A 19,332-nucleotide genomic window follows, 5' to 3' on the forward strand; every position below is an offset into this window, starting at 1 on the left:
GGTGATGAATTAGCCGCTGCGCGGCTTCGGTAAACTTCTACCCTACAACAGAGTACAACTTCTCGGAAGACAGCCATCTTCAAAGTTCAGGCAGTTTTGAACAACAGTGAGGTTCGTAAGTAACATTCATTATGAAAGCAAGATTAAACATTTCCGTAACTGCCTATTTTATTCATTTCATAGTCTTCTATTGCCAAGTGTCCCTTCTAAGCCCCAGAAACTGAAATATGTAAATTAATTTTTATTTTCTTTTATGTACGTGTCATTCTGAGGTCTAAGGGATGATTATAGGCTAAGGCGTGTTGAGTTGTCATAAATGGGACCTGGGGTGTTGTTCTTGGCTTTATGAAGATGGGTTTCTCATTATTATCTTCCTTCTTTCTTTATTTCTGTTCTATTCTTCTCCTACATCTTCCTCAGAACAAATGGAGCCTTGAAAAGAAAGTAGCTACTTTGCATACTAAACATTTCTTTGTATCAAGTACGCAGGCCTCAAGATGTCGACCAGTGGTGCACTTCAAGCTGTTGCAGGATTCTAGTCAGAAGGAAACGAGAGTTTCAGAATTCATGAATTTGTACGTAAGGAAACGGGATTACTTATCATTTTCTGTTTAAATTGTTTTATACATGTTTTATTTATGCTCTTTATTTCTGGTATGTATATAAAATATTTTAAACTGGATGAACGAATTCTCAGGTGCAATGTAAATATTGAGTGATACACATTAATCTTTTGAAGTTTTAAATGAAGCGGTAATGCTGCCCTCAAATGATCAGTCTTGGACAGACGTGCAAATTTTTTTATTTTTTTCTTTACTACAAATCCGCCAGTTACGTCCAAATATCGCTTCGTAGTTCTGACATGTGCAGGACAGGTTTAACATATCAGGAAGAAACTCAAAATGAGACAGATGCGTGCCAGTTTTAGCATGAAGGACAACATGGCTTTTGAAGGCACAGTTAAAGTGTTGAATTGTTTCAAAGACAGTTAGATATTCCAAAATAACTCATTTCGTTCTTCAAACATCTACCAACATATTATATCTCCCAATAGTGTGAAATTAAATGAATGTATTGATTTGTAAATTGTACTTCTTGTAGTGTGGAGACACCATTACTAAATCCACGATGTGACGCTCGCATACAATATTAGGCGTATTTCTTGTTCATCATTTCTGTTACATTTGGATAATGTAAATATTAAAAAAAAATAGTCATCGAGTAGCCTGGCTAAATTTTTTTTAAAGAAACCGGCTTTGCCGCCATAAAATGATTACCTGTATTCTAAAACCACATCCTTCTCTCCTTAGGGCGTACGCTACATGATGAACGCATTGCATGTTCTCATTCAATTAGTCGTTTGACGATGTTAATTACATCGTAATATTACTGGAAGCCGAGTGGAGAGCCTAGTTAGGCCAATTGGGAAATTCGATTGTGTTGTGATGCTTCTGATGGCGAAATTACCGTGGTTTTATGTTCCCTGGACGTGTTGGCCGAGTCCAGGAAGTGGTAAGACATGTTATTTTGTGCACGCAGTCTCTGACATTAACGGCCAAATGATCGAGCAAGTTATCTTCGTGGTAACGGAATTGACACATTTGGGAAGCACGCAGGTGTACTTGAGATTGGCTACCCCGACTTTGCGTGGTTTTCTTCAGTGCTAGGCGAACAGTGGAACAGTAACTTCGAAGATGCCAGTGAGCCCAGTCCTTTGCAGTACGTTATAACTCTTCGTCTCATCCGTTGATCTTTGAATGATGTAGGAGGGATTTTTCATAGGCTATTTTAATCCGGGCATTCGTCGAACGTTCAGAGGAAAACCACGATAACATCCTTGCCAGGCAATCTGGTGAATATATTAGGCGAGGAGGGACTGGTTTTCTTTTCTCTTTTATCTGATAGGACGCCTTTCCAGAAACAATCACTTTAATGGAAATGTAATATTGCCAAAAGCTTGAGTTTCTTGAGGACCCAGCACTGAAGACAATTAGTTTACTCAACCCAACAGACAAAATCCATTACGGCTACTAATGTACATCAGAGAAGAAAAGTACTTAAATCAGAATTAACAATATTACTGTGATGTCAGATATGTCTTGGTATTAAAGCTACTCGCAAGAACTTGGATTGAGAGTGTTGAGTAAATGTTAATATTAGCGTTAACTCTCGAGAGATGAGTGGGTGGGAACCCCGTTCCCTCCCACTTTGTAGGCCAGTATTGCTCCAAATATAGCATTTGGTAATGGTGTCATTAATCCATTCGTGCGCAACATTTTCCAGGGTGAAAATAACCTTAAAATGGAATTCAAATTACAAGGAAGTGTGAGTTTGCCATACATTAGCTTATGCACTCATTCGTGCACAGTGACGTGCTGACGCGTCATCGAATTCGGCCGTTTAGTGACTCATGCACACATCGCCGAACATCCATTTCATTTTCCTCAGCCCCGTGTGCGTCACAGGCCGATGGATTAAGCAGCCAGACTGCGTCTTCCTGTAATCACCGCCTCGTACTTCCATATCGGAGTAATTTGTAAAACTGATCCATGTCTATGTATGATTTGAGGTTTTCGCAGCGGTGAGTATGAAGATTCCTGTCTTCTGGGTTGTTGCGCTGTGTAGTCTGGTCGATGTCTACCAACGTTTCAGAGGCCATACTGCCTCCGTCATCAGGGCGAATCATCGCAACAACCCAGAAGACAGAAATCTTCATACTCATCGCCCTGATGACGGAGGCAGTATGACCTCTGAAACGTTGGTAGACATCGACCAGACTACACAGCGCAACAACCCAGAAGACAGAAATGTTGATTCATGTCTCTTGATGTTCGGACCAGAAAAAGAGAGACACGGATTATGGAATGAATGCCGCTCAGAATCTGAAATAATTTCCCTTGGGATTGTAATATATTTGTCTGTGACTCCCGGCAACATCTTTTGAATGATTTGATTAAGCTACATGAATGTCGAAAAGAACGTCAATCCATTGACGGCCAAACAAATTGCTATCAAACATAGTTAACCTCACGTAACGACGTGTCGGAAGTCGTATTTTGAAACGGAATAGTTGTCTTATTTTTAAACATCCCGATTTTTATGAACCAAAAACAATTTCCCACGAAATTATCACTGCCATTTGACTGACCACTCTGCTTGTTTACTTATTTATTCGGCCGATTAATATGTTCGGGAAGTACTCGTTTCTTTGCTACGTGCCACTTTGGCCCGTTCGATTTCGAACTTCCAATCTGAAGACTGGTCTTGGTGGTTATTTGATTGCAACTTACAAAGCATATTTAACCACCCTCTTTTACATTTTCAGTTTTGTAGTCCAAGTTACGGACAGCGTATTTACATTGGCTGCAAATAATTAAATACATTTGTAATTATGTTTATGTTAACAGATTAATATAAAAACTACGTGTCAGTTGATAATAATAAATTTACAAAAACTATATTTTTGTACAGTATGTTTCTGGAAAATTCCACAGTGAGTAGCTTCAAAGAGTTTTTGCCGTCTGCAATAGAAATACCACCATTACCGGAAGCTAAAGCAAAATTTGAACTGCCTACAGTATGCATACCAGTGTCAGGTATAATTTCATGCGTAGGAGTTCACAACCACCCACAAATTAGTAGTGGCTCGCGTTTGGAGCATTATTTATAATTGTGGTTGAAGCGACCCACATCCACGAGGAAAGAGCTTGAAGTGTTGTCATCAAAACGAATACAGTGCTTAAGGTATAACATAGCTATGTTTGTATTGCTGAGTCCGTAATAATTTTTCATCACCCTTTGCTTATGTGAGGCCGAATTCAGGTTATGTTTCGTTGCTTTCACCTGCGTTGAATTTAATTGAACCAACCCTTTTAAATTACAGTATTGCGTGCCTGGTGTATTTTTTAAATGTAAATTTGCAACACATTGTAGTAATGATACAAAGACAAACTATTCCGTATTACTTCGCTGTTTAGTGCCATCATACCGAGACTCTGAATGTTAAAGGAAGTATTGAAGCTTTCGCGACGACCTGAGTCAATAAAATCCTCTCTAATCGTCAGCCACGTCAGGTAGTCGAAAGAAACAAACGTTTCGAGAACCATTCCGCCCACATCATCTGATTCCATATCCATGGTAATTGGGACGGCTGACAGCCCGAGAGGGTTTTATTAACTTGTAAGTGTCGTTTTGATTTGAACGTTCTTACCCATACCACCAAGACTAGTTGCAAGTAACAGTTCAAAATGGCGCCATGTCTGGTACGATGGATCGATATAATCGACGCTGGCACTTATGTACTTTTAGCTTCGATCTAATCAGTCGTGGCAAAAAGTATTTATAGCATTCCTTGAGGTAAGACCCCTTTACTTATCTCCGTATTTTATAGAAAAACCTGTAAATTGCTTGTCGAGTATGACGGGGGAAATCTGAATAAGTGAATACATACATACGAGGTGCGATCGGAAAGTTTCTAGACTGCGCCTATAAAAACCCGTACACTTATCTCAGGTATTAAATTCATCCATCACCCTCGAAGTAGTTCCCCTGGGAGTGAACACAACGATCCCAGCGCCGCTGCCAAGCCTGGAAGCATCCCTGGAAATCTTTCTTTGTCAGCCTGTCAAGCACCATCTGAGATTCTGCCTGAATCTCTTCTATCGTCTCAAATCTCCTTCCCTTTAGCTGAATTTTCATCTTTGGGAAGAGGAAGAAGTCACACGGCGAATAAGGAGGGTGCGGGATGACGGCCATGGTGTTTGAGGCCAAAAACTGCCGAACTTTGAGGGCGGTGTGCGCTGGCGCGTTGTCATGATGCGTCGCATGTGGAGTTCTTCCTTTAGAATCAGCTGACAGGTCCCATAGCCTATCCCACCAATGTCGCACAAGTCGTTGATGGTACGACGTCGATCTTCGTGAATGGCCTGCCGAATCTTCGTAACATTTTCGGGCGTTGTGCTCGAAGATGGTCGTCCAGAACGCTCGTCATCATCGACAGAGGTTCGGCCATTTTTAAAACGTGAATGCCTCACAAAAGTTTGTGCACGACCCATTGCGGACTCCCCAAATGCTTGCTTTAGCATTTAATAGGTTTCCGTAGCCGTTTTGGCGAGTCTTTGGCAAAATTTGATTTGTTCATGAAAATCCGCCATTCCGAAATCGCAGGAGGGTCGGTGTAATGCACTACCAAAACGCCCGTAACTAAGAAACAAATGCTAATTCGATGATGCCGGCTGGCACACTGATTCACTATGAATGTAGGCCGCACCCCATAGCGGCAGAAGCTCGTACTACATCCGGTTCGCCCTCTATTGACACAGTCTGGAAACTTTCCGATCGCTCCGGTTCGCCCGCTATTGACACAGTCTGGAAACTTTCCGATCGCACCTCGTGGACATAAGGAACAAACGTCCCTTAACAGGAAATGATCACCAACAGACACTTATTATATACAGACAGATGAGTCTTGAAGTATGGACCGCAGCAATTTCTGTATCTGTCACATCTCCCCAATTTTAAGTTTTTAACCTAACTTAACATTACGAAATTTGTCATCCTCTTACAAGGTACTAAAGCCGGATGGCTGTTGCCAAATTCTGTATTTTAACAGAGCTTTACAAACATAAATCGTTGTTCTTCTGTAATTATTAATTTCTAGTCACTCTGGCCCGTCATTTGATGTGGCCTGTAGGCTAATTATCAGTTTATACAGTGTCATAGAATAGTATAATTACAAGTTTATTTAGGCTGCACAATTTGACGCTCTTGTTTCGCCCGTATAGGCCTACTTGTGCCTTAAGCCACACGATGGCACCACACTCACTCCGAGTTTGTTTTATGTTGCAGAACAACCGCGCTACGATACAGTGTATGCCTGCGAGGGCAAGACTTTGAAGATCGAGTGCAATGATGGCGAGCTGATCCACCTGATACGTGCCAACTACGGACGCTTTTCGATCACGATCTGCAACGATCACGGCAACACGGACTGGAGTGTCAACTGCATGTCTCCAAAATCACTGCGGGTTCTTCACAGCAGGTACCGTCTGTTGGCCCCCGAAGTGTTCACTAGGAGCAAATTTTGCCCTCATTCCTTTTAGGTTTACTAGTGGTGTTCAAAGTACGGGCGTTTTCGGTTTACGTCGGTACGACTTTGACTACACGCGTTTACGAGGATCTTTTTTTAAGACTTCTTTTTCGGTGTGGCGGATGCTGTACCAAATACTGGAGGCAGACGTTTTGTACCCTGTACTATTCTGGATTTTTGCACTTTCTTATTACAATTAGGAAGGTCAGTCCTTTCTGTTTACTTGATTCTCAAAATTTAAACTATTATACATTCGTTACGAAAGCCACTTCCGAGCTTTAACGCGAAGCAGCAAGTTTCGATGCCTCGTAATTCTGTAAATTTAAAAATTTAGTAGGTCATGAGACCACGTTCATATTTACAATTTCCTGTTGATTTAAGCTGTCGTTATTTTTAGTTTATAAATATTTTATATATTTAATTAATCATGTCAATTAAATATAAAAGTCATTAGCTTTTCATAATTCTAGCGATATTTTTATGAACGTATACCCTTTTACGGATTAGAATTAAAATTAAGCATGCAATGTGCAGATTAAATGCAATATCTGTATTGTAGTGTACTATTTTATATAATTTCCCTTTCTGATATTTTATATGTTACTTTCATGCCCTTTGTGTTCTGTTTAATACGATATTGGCTTATAGGATTGGTTGATTTATTGTAAATGTCCTATTTATGTTGTTATGGTGTACGAGTTGTGGATTTTGTTCCTGCATTTGTTAGGGCTTGCTGGTATCCATTTTGTATATACTAAATACATCATGTGATGACGAAAATGGCGGCACGTTGTAATTTATTTTTATTTTCTAAAGTTAGTCAGCTGTTTTGTAACTGTCAGTTTACTAAGGAGTTTTACCCCTTTGTTTGTAAACAAACACTTCTCCAGGCTTTTCGGCCGTTTACGAACTACTGAAGTCTTGATAATGATGGCAATAAGTATATATTTAGAAAAAAAAACGTTTAAAGTAATAATAAAATTTATCGTCCCCAGCAATCAGTCGTAGGATGCGTTAAGTTTGATTCTAACGCAGAATTTAAACACCGAGTAAAATGACATGATATTTGGATAATAATTATACGATATTATATAAGTCAAGTGTAAACGTGCTCATTTACCATAATTCATCACTGTTGTCGGTGCTTATCTTTATAATTTTCACATTGTACGTAAAATATGTGCAGAACTTGAAATGTTTATTTCTAAATCTGTAACTGTAACTGAAATATGTTTGAACAGACGACGTAGATAAAAATATTTACTCAAGCCTCAAAGTCTTGAGTTCCAGCGGGCACATAGGATCCCAGTTTTTATGTCTGTAATTTTCAGTAAGGCTGTTGTACAAAATTTAATAAAAACCGGACCAGAGATGAATTGAGAGTTGGAACTTACTGACATGGTGTGTCTGTAATGTTGGCTTCGCCTGTAACTCGGTTCAGGTATGGTACACGACCTTATAAGCAACAGATGCCTCAAGAGAAAATAGAAATCATGGAAAAAAGCATTCCTCATTAGTAAGCATGAAAAATATTTTCTTAGCAGGGGCTGCTTTGCTGTTTTTAAGGATAACATTTCGTTATTGTCCGGTGGTCGAGTTGTCATAATTTAGACTCTGGTGATACATCTGTACTTGTAATTTCCATAAGCAACGTGCTTAAAACACTGACATGGAAACTACGTCTGTAGTCGTTGAATGGTGTTGCAAGAGGCATCTGTTGTTAAATTATCGTAGCCTGCGTGGTCTCTGTAAAGGGCTTCGTATTGGGTTCAAAGCTTCTTGTTCACCGCAGTTAGCCAGGAGGAATCCTCTTGATCTGCTGGCACCACCAGTGAGCGAGGTGTAGTTTCGTGACGCGGAAGTAGTGACTTTGAACCGAATTCGTGCATTGTCTTATGCGGCACACGGTCCAGGTCACGTGACACATCTCAATGTACTGTTACTTTGAAAGCAGATGATTAACGTTATTATACGATTTGAACTACAGTAAACCTTACTCCGACGCAGGTTTTTTTTCCCCAACGCGGATTCGATTATACGCGTCGAAATAAATGTGATCAATTTTGCTGAACGTGAAAATTCTATTATACGCCGTCTGCCAAACACGCTGTTTAAAAAGATACAGACGCATTGTGGGTAATGGATACTTTGAGCGGTGTGACAGTTGCTGAAAAGGACAGAAAATAACGATATGCTGGCGTTTGCGAAATACGAACTGTAATGTTCAAATACATTTATTATTCCATTTTCTTCAGATCCGTATATACGTACTGAAAAAAAATGGTATGTTAAACGGAGTGATCATAATAGTTAACTTGACCGATGCCCGGTGTAACTCTGTAGGCATTTCATAGGCACAGCTTACGAGTGAATTTACTAATAAGGCATTGAAAATGTGTCCCGCTCTCTGCCTTTGAAGAGGTAATAAGGCTTTTAGTAAAAGAGCAAAACTATATCAGTTTAGCAAGTCCCAGAATTCGGTATCAGGGTGTTCCAAATAAAAATCAGGCATCTTACAGCTTGATCATTTCACCGTATGATAACTTCGTCCCCCTAACTTATAAGCAAGTTTCAGAAGGAACGGTGTGTGATTAAATACTGTGATATTCTTGGATGCAGTTGAAAATTTCGTATGATTATTATGTGTCTTCCCGTCCTTTTCTGTATTTTTTTTCTGTGACATTCGAATCAGCAGAAATCAGCTGAAAACTTTTATTTCTATCCACAGAGCAGTGAAGAGACGTGAGTTATTTTGCATGCAGTTGGAGTTTTCGTTATGGAGGAAAAGTGGTTCAGCCCTTCCATCCTCGGTGATGAGATTAATTTCACATGCGTCCCTAAGGGCGCAACTAGGGCCCGAGCCTTTTGTTATTACAGACATTCCGCCTCGCTGTGGTTTTCTCATAGGATAATATTTAGATTGCAGCAAATGATAATCCTAAGCGTGATGTGGCGCCATTTTGCGATGAATACCAAGAAAAAAATGTTCATTATTTTTAAGAATTCGTTAATAATAGATGAGATAATTTTTATGTTAAAATGAGGCTAATGAACTTTGTGGATTATGCGAAACAGAGGAGGAATAAGAACCACCCCCATCGTGCCGTATCAACAGTTTTTGTTGTTTCCATTCCAAATTCTGCATTGGTTTTTGAGCCCCCTAGTGCCTGTCACCCGTTTCAGCCAATGCAACGCCTTCTAAGGCCCTGTAGGGTCTCAACATTAATGTACTGTGTGTGGACTACATGAATTTATGCAGGGTGCACTCACTCCCTGAAAACCGAACGTCTTGGTCACGTGGTTAACAGTACTACACCGTATTCGGGAAGTCCCGGGTTCAAATTTCGGCCTGGATATCCGGACTCGTGTTGTTTTGGTTTTTTTCTCAGTCCCTCTAGGCAAATACTGCGATAGTACCTTAAATTAGACTACAGCCGCTTCCTTCCTTATCCTTTACAGTTCATTATTCACTATCGCGACGCTGTATAGTCCGAGTTACTGAAAAATCGTCGTTATATAAATTATAAATAAATAACACTTAGTATCTGACAGAGCGTTGTTAACTTGCCTGATAATCAGGTTGTATGAGTACACATGTAGGTCTTTAAATCAGAGATTTTCAACCCAAGAACCACGTGCGGTCCGCTTAAATTTTTGTAATGTGTTGCTGTGTGATGAAAAATAGTTACCTGATGACCTGCGAGGAAAGACGTCTTGTCAGTGTCGTCAGTATTTGGCAGAAACCATGTAGCATTTAGCAATATCCATCCCAGTGGGCATCTGTCCAGCGCTTATTACGTGTTTCATTGATGGACACTTGGAATGGACTGCATGCGAATCCTTGGAGGATTGCTAAAGAAAAGCAGTATTAAATATGTAACTAATGACTGAATATTTTTTAAAATATCTGAGTAATATGGGCACCTGTTCGCAGTAGTGGGTCTGTTTAGTATCACGTGTAAAAATTGCTATGGTGTTTCAATAAATTGCCCTCATTCATAACATTGCAACCCGGCATTCTGTAAGTAATAGTGAGTCTGGAGAAAGGTCACAACCCCTATTTTAAATTATAAAAAAAGGGACATGTGATTTAAAAGAGTGTTCTTGCAGCTTCCTTTGAAACCGAAGCTCGTGTAAATATTTAGGAGCTAAGTCATACCGCAAAGACAACACTTCACCATTGCAAGATAAACTGATTAATGCTGTTTGAGGAAATAATCTCTGTTTACGCTGAGAATCATACGAAACCTGTAAATACAAAATGAAGATTTAGTGATTGTTCACTGGTACAAGTAATTACCACTAGGCTTTAAAGGGTTAATTGTGTCAGTGAAGGGAAGCCTCTCACGCGCCTTTGTAGGAAATTCTCTCGCTGTATCAGATGTGTTCATCCTGAGTTAACACACTCATATAAGGGTTATATTTAAAATTAATTTGTATTTTAAAAACTCCAGTCGCATCGTATATAATCAAAACTGCAAAGGCTGTAGTATCTCGCATTTAACTTGTAGTGTTTGTTATGTTCTAGGTGTAGAACTGGTACAATTCAGTAAAAACTGAATGTATTCAAATTCGTATTTATTACAACTTTTGTGACAGCAGAAGAATGAGATATGAAACGTCCCGAAGATGCAGTTAAACGTTTAGATGGTTCTCATTTCGGATGCTGCGTCGTGTAGTGTATTATAAATTGAGCAACGTTTCAGAGGTACTTATTGCCTTCAATATCAAGGTGATCCAGTTTAATATTTGGAGGCTGGTTACAAAGTCCATTTCATTCGTAAACCATACTAGAGCTGCGCGTATCCGCGTGGTTAAATTTGGCGGAATCCCGTGTAAATGTTTGTTACCTCTACGTTCTTCCGGGATTTACAATTTTAAACGTTACTTTGGACCCTTTTCACTGTGTTTTGTTTATTTTCGATTCTGTCATTTCCTGTGCTGACCTCTTAGCTGAAACTGTACTTTGCGTTTTGTGCTTGTGTGTAGTGTAACATGTATTGTGTGCTTTGACTTTGATAATTGATAGTACTGAATGCATGACTGAAGCCCTATATATCCCTGGTCCCTTATTGTATCGACCATACATTGTTTCCACTGTGATTGTTTATCCCAGTGCTCTACTATTGTGTAAGAGCTTTCGAACTGTGGTTTGAGACCTCAAATGTTCTGTAATGCATTTTGTAACGCCTTAATTATGTTTTTCTCCATAACTTACGATAGAAGCTTGTGCATTCGATTTAACGATGGCCCGAAGTAATATTTCAGTGCAGTGCTCCCCACAGATATTAAAATTCATGTCAACCTGCAGCTGAAAGTAGTTGGGGTTAGAGAGAGCGGGTTTGTGTGTTACCCACACGTGAAACGTTCTTCCTGAATGATTGCAATTGCATTTACAGTGGAAACAAAGTACAACAGCAATAGAACACGGAAAGCAAGGTCGAATCCATTGTGTTTTAATCAGTGAATTTTTATTATGTTACAGCAAGTGTAATATATTAATATTTATTCTTGTTATCAATTGCGAATCAATGATGTGCCCTGCTTGGCATCTACAGATATAAATGTAAGTTTGTGCAGTGCATAAGACACGAATCCTCGAAGGGCAAATATTGCAGTGGACATGGAAGTACGAGTCGTTGTCAAGACGACGTGGGGACTTTGTAAAGACCTTTATTTTATTTATTTTTTCCCCCAACTTTGAATTTGTTCTTGTCTCGCTCATCCGCTCTTGCGTTTACCTGAATGTTTCTTTGGCTTCTCTGTTTTGTCTTGTGTTTGAGACCTCTTTCTTTTTAATGTGTGCATTCCTCTATGAGAACTTGTGTTTTGCCGTTGTTACTAACGGGAAGGCGTCATAGTGACACTTCGTTTCACATGATGCGTTTTAGAAGGGTTAGCATTCATTGTAGAGAAATGTGTGTTTCTATTAATACGGTTGGAGCTTTCCTTAACTCGGCCATGCATCTTTGCTTATTCTCCAACTGTGCACGTGAAATTTAAGCTGTGCATGTCGGCATATGCCAACTCATAATTTCGGAGAAAGTGGTTCAGAAAGACGTAAATTAAACAGTAGGAGATAAAATAATATTGTGGGAGTGTAGTAAATACACGTGTCAGGATTTACAGTATTATCGTATTGTTTTAAATTTACGTAGATTAATAATAATTTGTTATTCTTTTAAATTAACAGTAGATAAATAATCACTATTGTTATTAACTGTATATTTTTAAAGAAATATTGAAGTAAAATAGTTGCTGTGCGCACACAACGATTAATCCACTAGCATATTGCCTGAAACTATAGCACTTGGATTGAGTTCTGGCCTTGGATGTAAATACACAGCTACCACAATAAGGAATACTATGCGTTCTTCTCCCCCCCACCCCCCAAGAAAAGCCAAATAAACGTACTTATTTTTTTTCTTTAATTTCAACCCCCGAAGTTCCGAAATTGTGCAGTGTACCACCAAACCTGCATACGGTTTTTTGTATATAGTTTTTTTTTGTTTTCTTTCTATTTTTTAGTTGGAGAAAATTTCCATTTTTATTTCAGATGTGGTTCAATGTCCAACTGCAGTGTGCCTGTCAGCAGTGCAGTTTTCGAGGATGCGTGTCCCGACACTCACAAATACATTGAAGTGCATTATAACTGCATGCTAGGTTGGTCCTCCAATTTAAGATACATAAGTCGACGCGAAGTGTGTCATGTCGCCATGTTTCTCATGTTTCGATACAAAGTCGATTATTGCCTTTTTATTTCTCGATAATGCCGATTGCACCCTTTTACTTTTTGCATTCCTTTTCCGGTCCTGTGGACCAGAAAACTAGTTGCTTGAGCGTCCTAGAGACGCCAGCTGTTGCATTGCACTATACCATGCCTAGGGCAGAGAGGGTGAGATCAGGCATCACCAGGGGAACAATGCACCTAAAACCTGGCCTTCGTTTCGTGGGTTTGCCGCTAGATAGCGGCTGCTACCAAACTCCTTTGTTCCTTGTGTCGCTCTCCATACTAGCTCGCTTCTTGACCCGGACAGCTTGCAATATGATGCTGTTTGACAATGTCGCTGTAATGTTGAAACACTTGCCAGGTGGCAGCACTGTCCAGCGGAGAAGCGACACACTCGGCAAATCGGCGCACTGTGAGAAACATTTTGTGAACTTTTGCGATATGGCGCGACTTCAAATTATGGTGTAGAATGAGTTCGGTATGACCCCTAGCAGCAAACTAAATTTTTTTTCGTGTATCATCTCTCACATTTTTGACCTTTTTAAAGTGGTATTTACCAAATTGATAGACATAATAATAACAGCACAGATTTGCGAACTCCATAGTCTGCAGTTTCTTCAGGTACCTAACCACAACCTTCACGCGCAATTAGCCAAGATTAGGGCCATTTGATTGTGAAATTACATTTTTAAGTTTCTCTACCAATAGGCAAGTAGATGCAATATTTCAGTAAAGAGATGGCAGGAATTTTTTCTGATCACAATATCCAGATAGCTGTAGGACCTAACCCGGACTTGTGTAAGACAGAAATAGCCGAAGCATGGATCTGACCACTTTGCTCAGTATTGCACTGAGGTTGAGTTGAGGGGTCCTGCTTATAAACCTTTGTGGCACAAGGGCAGCCATTAATTTTGGCCTGTTCTTATTCTTTCTCTTCTATTAAGACATGCTCAAAACAACGACTAAAACGCATTCTGATTTGTGTTCTTGTGCTTAATGGTCAAGTTAATTTTTCAGAAATGTACTGCTCTGCAGTGTGTTTTGTTTTGTAGTTCCCACAGTGAAAACAAGACTGTCTCCTAAATGAGAAATTGCTGCTAGACGGTTCCCGAACCTAGTCCACAACCAGGGCACATCATTGCGTTTGGTGCAATTGGTGTGAAATATTCATAGGATTAGTGTTTTCTATTTTTATTACCAGATGTAGCCAGCAGCAGAATTGCAGCATTCTTGCGAGCACAAGTTTGTTTGGTGATCCATGCCCGGGCACTCTTAAATATTTAGAGGCACACTATCAATGTATGCCAGGTATGGTTAATCTTTCAGTATGGTAATGAAAATGAGGTTGCTTAATCAGTGTGGGTCAACAAACAAGGGCATGGCATGTTGTCTGTTAATGCAATATCACGTGAATGGATCTGTGAAAAGCGCAAAGACTGAAGGGCCATAGAACATGTACTACACAGCAACAATTTCAAAGCGAAAAACCCAATTTTATGAGGTATATCGGTATAGAAGTATAGTCGGCGAAGTAGTTTTTGGCCGGTGGAATTTTCAAGGGGAAGGCTAGGAGCGAGTCTCGGACTGAACGCCCAAACAAAAGAAATACGCTGACCGTGCCACCTCAGGTACACAGAGTAGGCCCGTCCGCCAGCTTCTCCACCGGCCAAAAACTACCAAAAATGTTTAAATACTAAAGAATATCACTGTGAAACTTTAATAACTTTTCCCCCCCAACAACCTTACTAGTGAACATTAATAACGTCCCGGGTTCGATTCCCGGCGGTGCTCAGATTTACAACTGGTGTTGGACAAGGCCGTGGTCCAGGCATCACGGAGTTTTCCTCCGGGGTTTCTCCGTGGCATCCCAATAATTACTTCACTTTCATCATCATCGCGTAAAAAAAGGGGGTCACAGCAGGAGCGTTAAATGTCGCGGTCCCTGTCGAACCCATGTACTGATGGGTCGTGACGTTGGTATTTATTCTGGGACATTTGAAATTGTTGCATTTCTGTGGAAGAAAAGCATGGCCAGCATGTTATCAGTTTGGGTAAATGAAATGTTAAAATGGTGGAATAACATGACTTTGGTTTTGAAAATGTCTAAAATCAATATAATTTCAATGTGTATTTTTATGGTCATTTTGCAAAGATTTGTAAATATTCATGTTATCACTGCAGTGTTAATAAAATTAGATTAAATTTTTTTTGATGCTGTGTTATGGCAAACAGAATTTTCAGTATTTACTTTCTGACTGTATAGTTTCATGTCTCAAACCACCTGTAAATCTGTTTGTAATTTCTGTTATTATTAAGTGAAGATTCAGGTTCTTCAGCTTTGTAATAGTTAATTAATTTTTCAGAGTTTGTATGTTTCTGGCCTGCACTTTAAAATCTCTTGGTTTCTTGTGGCCACTGGATTATGCTCTGTTTGGCAAACCACACAGTCACCCAGTTACTAAAATCAAAATTTTGCCTTGGCGGGTTCTGTGGCATGCAGATACTTTGGATGGTTTTGTACAAGAGTTCTGGATTTTTAACATATGGAATTAAAATTAAATTATTTGGTTATTCCGTCAAATCACAATGTATTTAAAATAAGATAATTAAAATAATTAAAATATAATTGTGTTCCATATCGAATAATCGATTTACAACATGTTTCGGTTTTATTAAACCATCATCAGGTGTAAAATTGTTATTATTTTAATTTAATAAATCACAATATGACGCAACTACACTATTTTAACATATGGAAGAAAAATAGAAGTATCGAATTTAAATTTCTAATTTGGAACAAACAAACTTAATTAGATCTGTATTCTGCTTGTATTCAAGGGGCTTGTTAATTGGTGAAAGGAGAGTGATATTCAAGTGGCTGTTAATATCTTGTTATTCTTCTGCACTTGGGAATATTAATTTCTTTTATAATTGATTGGTTATATTGAATGTCAAAACTAATTGTAGATAATGAAGAAAAGTTTACTTTAACATCATTGCAGCATCATCGACCACAACAACCAGTCGTCCAAGTCCACCGTGGCTGACCACTTCTCAGCCAAGTGTGTGGAGCACAGGCAAGTCAGCCACTCTTCGGCCACCGCCACCACAAAAATCACCCAGCACCCTAGACGGTCCACCCGTCACTACTACAGCAACAAGTAGTGTTGCCACACAGGCACCTGGATCATCTAGCACGAGGGTTCCACTTCCTGTAGTAGCATCAGAAGGCGCATCCAGACAGGCTGTCACAGAAACACAACCACCACCTCTGGGGGGCATGACTACTGTAACTGCATCTACAGTAACCCTAGCCTGGAAGACAACCCACAGGACAACAGGTACATCACATGCTGTTACAGATACTTCTCATTTCTTGCTTTTGTCTTTTTCATATTTCTCAGATATATTTGCATCTGTTAATACTTGAAGGTATTTTCTCTCACCACATTCATTCTCTCAAACTTTACCTCTCACTTTCTATGATAAAAAAATTATTACAAAAATTTATGTCAACTGCTTTTTATGAATATTTACAGTTACGTATCAGGAAGGACTTCTTGACATTTGAATTGTTATAGCATCATTCTTTTTAAAAAAACTGGCATTCTTCACTCCACAGCGTCCAGCACAGCGGTATTTGAATACGTGCCGTCACCAAGCGTGACGTGGTTTCAAGAAAATGATTTTCTTCAGCTGTGCAGTCCCATGTTGGCTAGAAATTTATATTGGAACTGGACACGAGCAGGAGAAGTAAATGTTCAGCCATGTCCTGGTGGTGCTACAGGTCTGGCAAGGTGGCGCTGTGTGACTCAATCACCAGGACGTTTGTCTGCTCCCGCATCAGGTTCTGGGTCCATGTCCTCTACCTCTCTTCCACCTGTCTGGTTGCCACACTCGCCTGACCTGAGTGAGTGTCGTTCAGTGTGGCTTACCAGTCTCGAGTCTCGCGTCGAAGAGGGAGACTCCATAATCAGCATTGCCAATGACTTGTCCCAGGTGACCAGTAGCAAGACTCTGTACGGCGGAGACATGATGACAACAACGAAGATCATCAAGAAGATGGCACAGAAGATGTCTGTTGATATAGAAACATTCCCAGATCCAAGACAAAGAGAGGCTATTGTGACAGAACTATTGTATGGTGTTGTGAAAACAGGGAGTAATTTACTTGATGAATCTCAGCATCCATCATGGAGAGACTTAAGTTACAAAGAACAGATGAGGGTAGCTACCTCACTTCTGATGGGTCTGGAGGAAAATGCGTTCCTCTTGGCCGACACAGTGATCAGGGAGAAGACTGTCACTCAGGCTGTGAGGAATATACGTAAGTAATAAACATTTGTTTGCTGTTGCCACATTGTGCAGTACCCTTCCTTCAGAATTATTTTTCTTCTTCTTCTATGGCTCTTCGGTCCATGGCCTCCTCAGTTCTCCTCTTCCATTCGGTCTGTCTGAAGCTTTGATTGAGGTTTCGAAACATCTTCCTTTTTACGGTGCAATGTTGTTAGCCTTGCGACCAACCCCCCACCAGGAGGACCAGGGTAATCAGATAACACTCAGCTGTCTTTCAAAACCATTCGCCCCGTTATTCCCAATCATCTGGTTCAGAATTGTTCACTGCCTCAAAGTGCTAGAAATAGAATGAAATGCAACGCAACAGGAAATTGCGTACAAAGACGAACTGTTTGAAAGCCAGCCTCGTATACAAATGAAGTAAAGTAAATTTGGAAGACATTCTAGAAGATTAATGCAAATTGTTGCTAATAATGAAGTTTATACTTGGATCACCTGCACAGGTGAAGAGTATTGTATAGATAAATTCAATTCATTTATTTAAGTGTTGCCAACAGCAAAATGTGCGTTAATAACAGTTTAAGTGTATTAATTAAGATTTTACCTGGTCTGCCTGTACAGATTGTACAGAATAAGAAATATAGATTGAAAGAACATGCTTGGTAAGAATAATAATTTGGTTGTAGAGACTTCATTATAGAATCTTATTTCATGATTCAAAAGGACAAGAAAGAGTTCAATATTTTGCACATTGGAGAGCAGAGGAACAAGGTGCAGCACATGTAAGTTGATGTCATATTGCCACATTTGTTTTACACTTTGTGGTATTACAAAGTATTCTTGCAAATGAATGGTTTCACTTCCATAGTGAATCAATTTTATTTATTTCAGCTTTCTGACTTCAGTTACACCTTGGACTCCTACAGAAATTAGGCGTTTATGTGTATATGCATGTAATGCTCGTGACTGTTTCAATTCTTTTGCAGATGAGTTTTACCTATAATTAACAATGCCAGAATGACTGATGTTCGGAAATAATTAAATTTGTACAGTATATGCATTTAAATATTGTTTGAATACCTATGATTTTCTTTATAAGACGGCAGTAATGAGCATGATTTGTTACAGTGTTAAGTGTTCGTGTGGTTGAGACCCACAACGTAGCAGTGGAACAGTTCCCTTCATCTTCCACTTTGGAACAGTGGCCAGTGAGCCAGGATTGGCTGCAGCTTCCTCGTGGAGCTCTACTTGAGAATAGTGAAGGTGGATTTGTTCGCCTTGTGTTTGTGGCATTCGACCGCCTGGAGGAAATCCTGCAGCCTCAGGCAGATCCATCAACAGTGGTAGTGGTTGGTGAGAATGGTGAAGTGACTACGGGGGTCCGCCCTTCACGTAACATGACCCGAGTATTGAACAGTAAAGTGATCTCTGCCTCCCTTGGCAAGGGCAGGCACATCCAACTCTCTGAACCCGTCCGTCTATCTCTTCGTCATCTACGCACGGAGAATGTTAGCAATCCTGCCTGTGTTTTCTGGGACTATACTATGAGGTAAGGGATGGAATGGCGGTGCTGATGTTTCAAACTTTAGGGCTGACATTTTGATGTGACAAGTTTAATTAAAAGTGTATGATGCCATAATAACACATTTTGGTTATATTTTTGCAGTGCGTGGTCAGATGAAGGTTGCCATGTAGAAATGACAAACCATACTCATACAACCTGCTTGTGTGACCATTTAACTAATTTTGCCGTACTTATGGACGTCCATGCAACATATCTCCCTCCTTCCCATCAGATGGCTCTGCAGATCATTACATACATTGGCTGCATCATTTCCGTTGTATGCCTTCTGTTAGCCGTTGTCACATTCCAGTTGTTCAGAAGTTTGAAGGTGAGTGAGGAGTTTGTATTATTAAACTTCCGTTTTAAGTATGAGAGATTTGAGGTTCTGACAGGAGTGAAGAAGTTGATGGTTGATGTTCCTCAGTATTAATTTGTACATGGGGACCTATGTTTCAGTTGAACATGCCTCAATCTTCCACTATAAGTTGGCATCCAGCTACAAGTTAATATGGTGTCACAATCAAAAAGTTCACAATCGACATATTTTGAGTTATTAACTGAGACTACACCCTAAGAGTACCAATCCATTTTGTGTAAAAATACAGACCAGCAGACAAATTCATGGAATATGTAAATTTTTGCACGGATGCATTT

The 19,332-nt window shown here is 39.7% G+C and overlaps 1 protein-coding gene across 16 annotated transcripts in view; it reads left to right on the forward strand.

Moving 5' to 3' along the window:
• LOC110840060 (Calcium-independent receptor for alpha-latrotoxin) overlaps window positions 1–19,332 on the forward strand; it is a 450,850-nt gene that overhangs the window by 414,911 nt on the left and 16,607 nt on the right. For 15 of the 16 annotated variants that reach the window (XM_087356023.1, XM_022084785.2, XM_022084786.2 and 12 more), the window contains 6 exons: window positions 5,848–6,040; window positions 14,020–14,126; window positions 15,821–16,159; window positions 16,441–17,145; window positions 18,243–18,663; window positions 18,781–19,006. In XM_087356023.1, coding sequence (XP_087212149.1) covers window positions 5,848–6,040; window positions 14,020–14,126; window positions 15,821–16,159; window positions 16,441–17,145; window positions 18,243–18,663; window positions 18,781–19,006 — 1,991 coding nt within the window. Of the gene's footprint in view, window positions 1–5,847; window positions 6,041–12,644; window positions 12,752–14,019; window positions 14,127–15,820; window positions 16,160–16,440; window positions 17,146–18,242; window positions 18,664–18,780; window positions 19,007–19,332 lie in introns of all 16 variants that reach the window. The other variant, XM_022084782.2, reaches the window with a different exon arrangement.

Source organism: Zootermopsis nevadensis, unplaced genomic scaffold (genome assembly GCF_977971745.1).
Source record: "Zootermopsis nevadensis isolate Lab colony 2312 unplaced genomic scaffold, Znev_1.0 Znev_ptg000025l, whole genome shotgun sequence".
NCBI lineage: Eukaryota > Metazoa > Arthropoda > Insecta > Blattodea > Termopsidae > Zootermopsis > Zootermopsis nevadensis.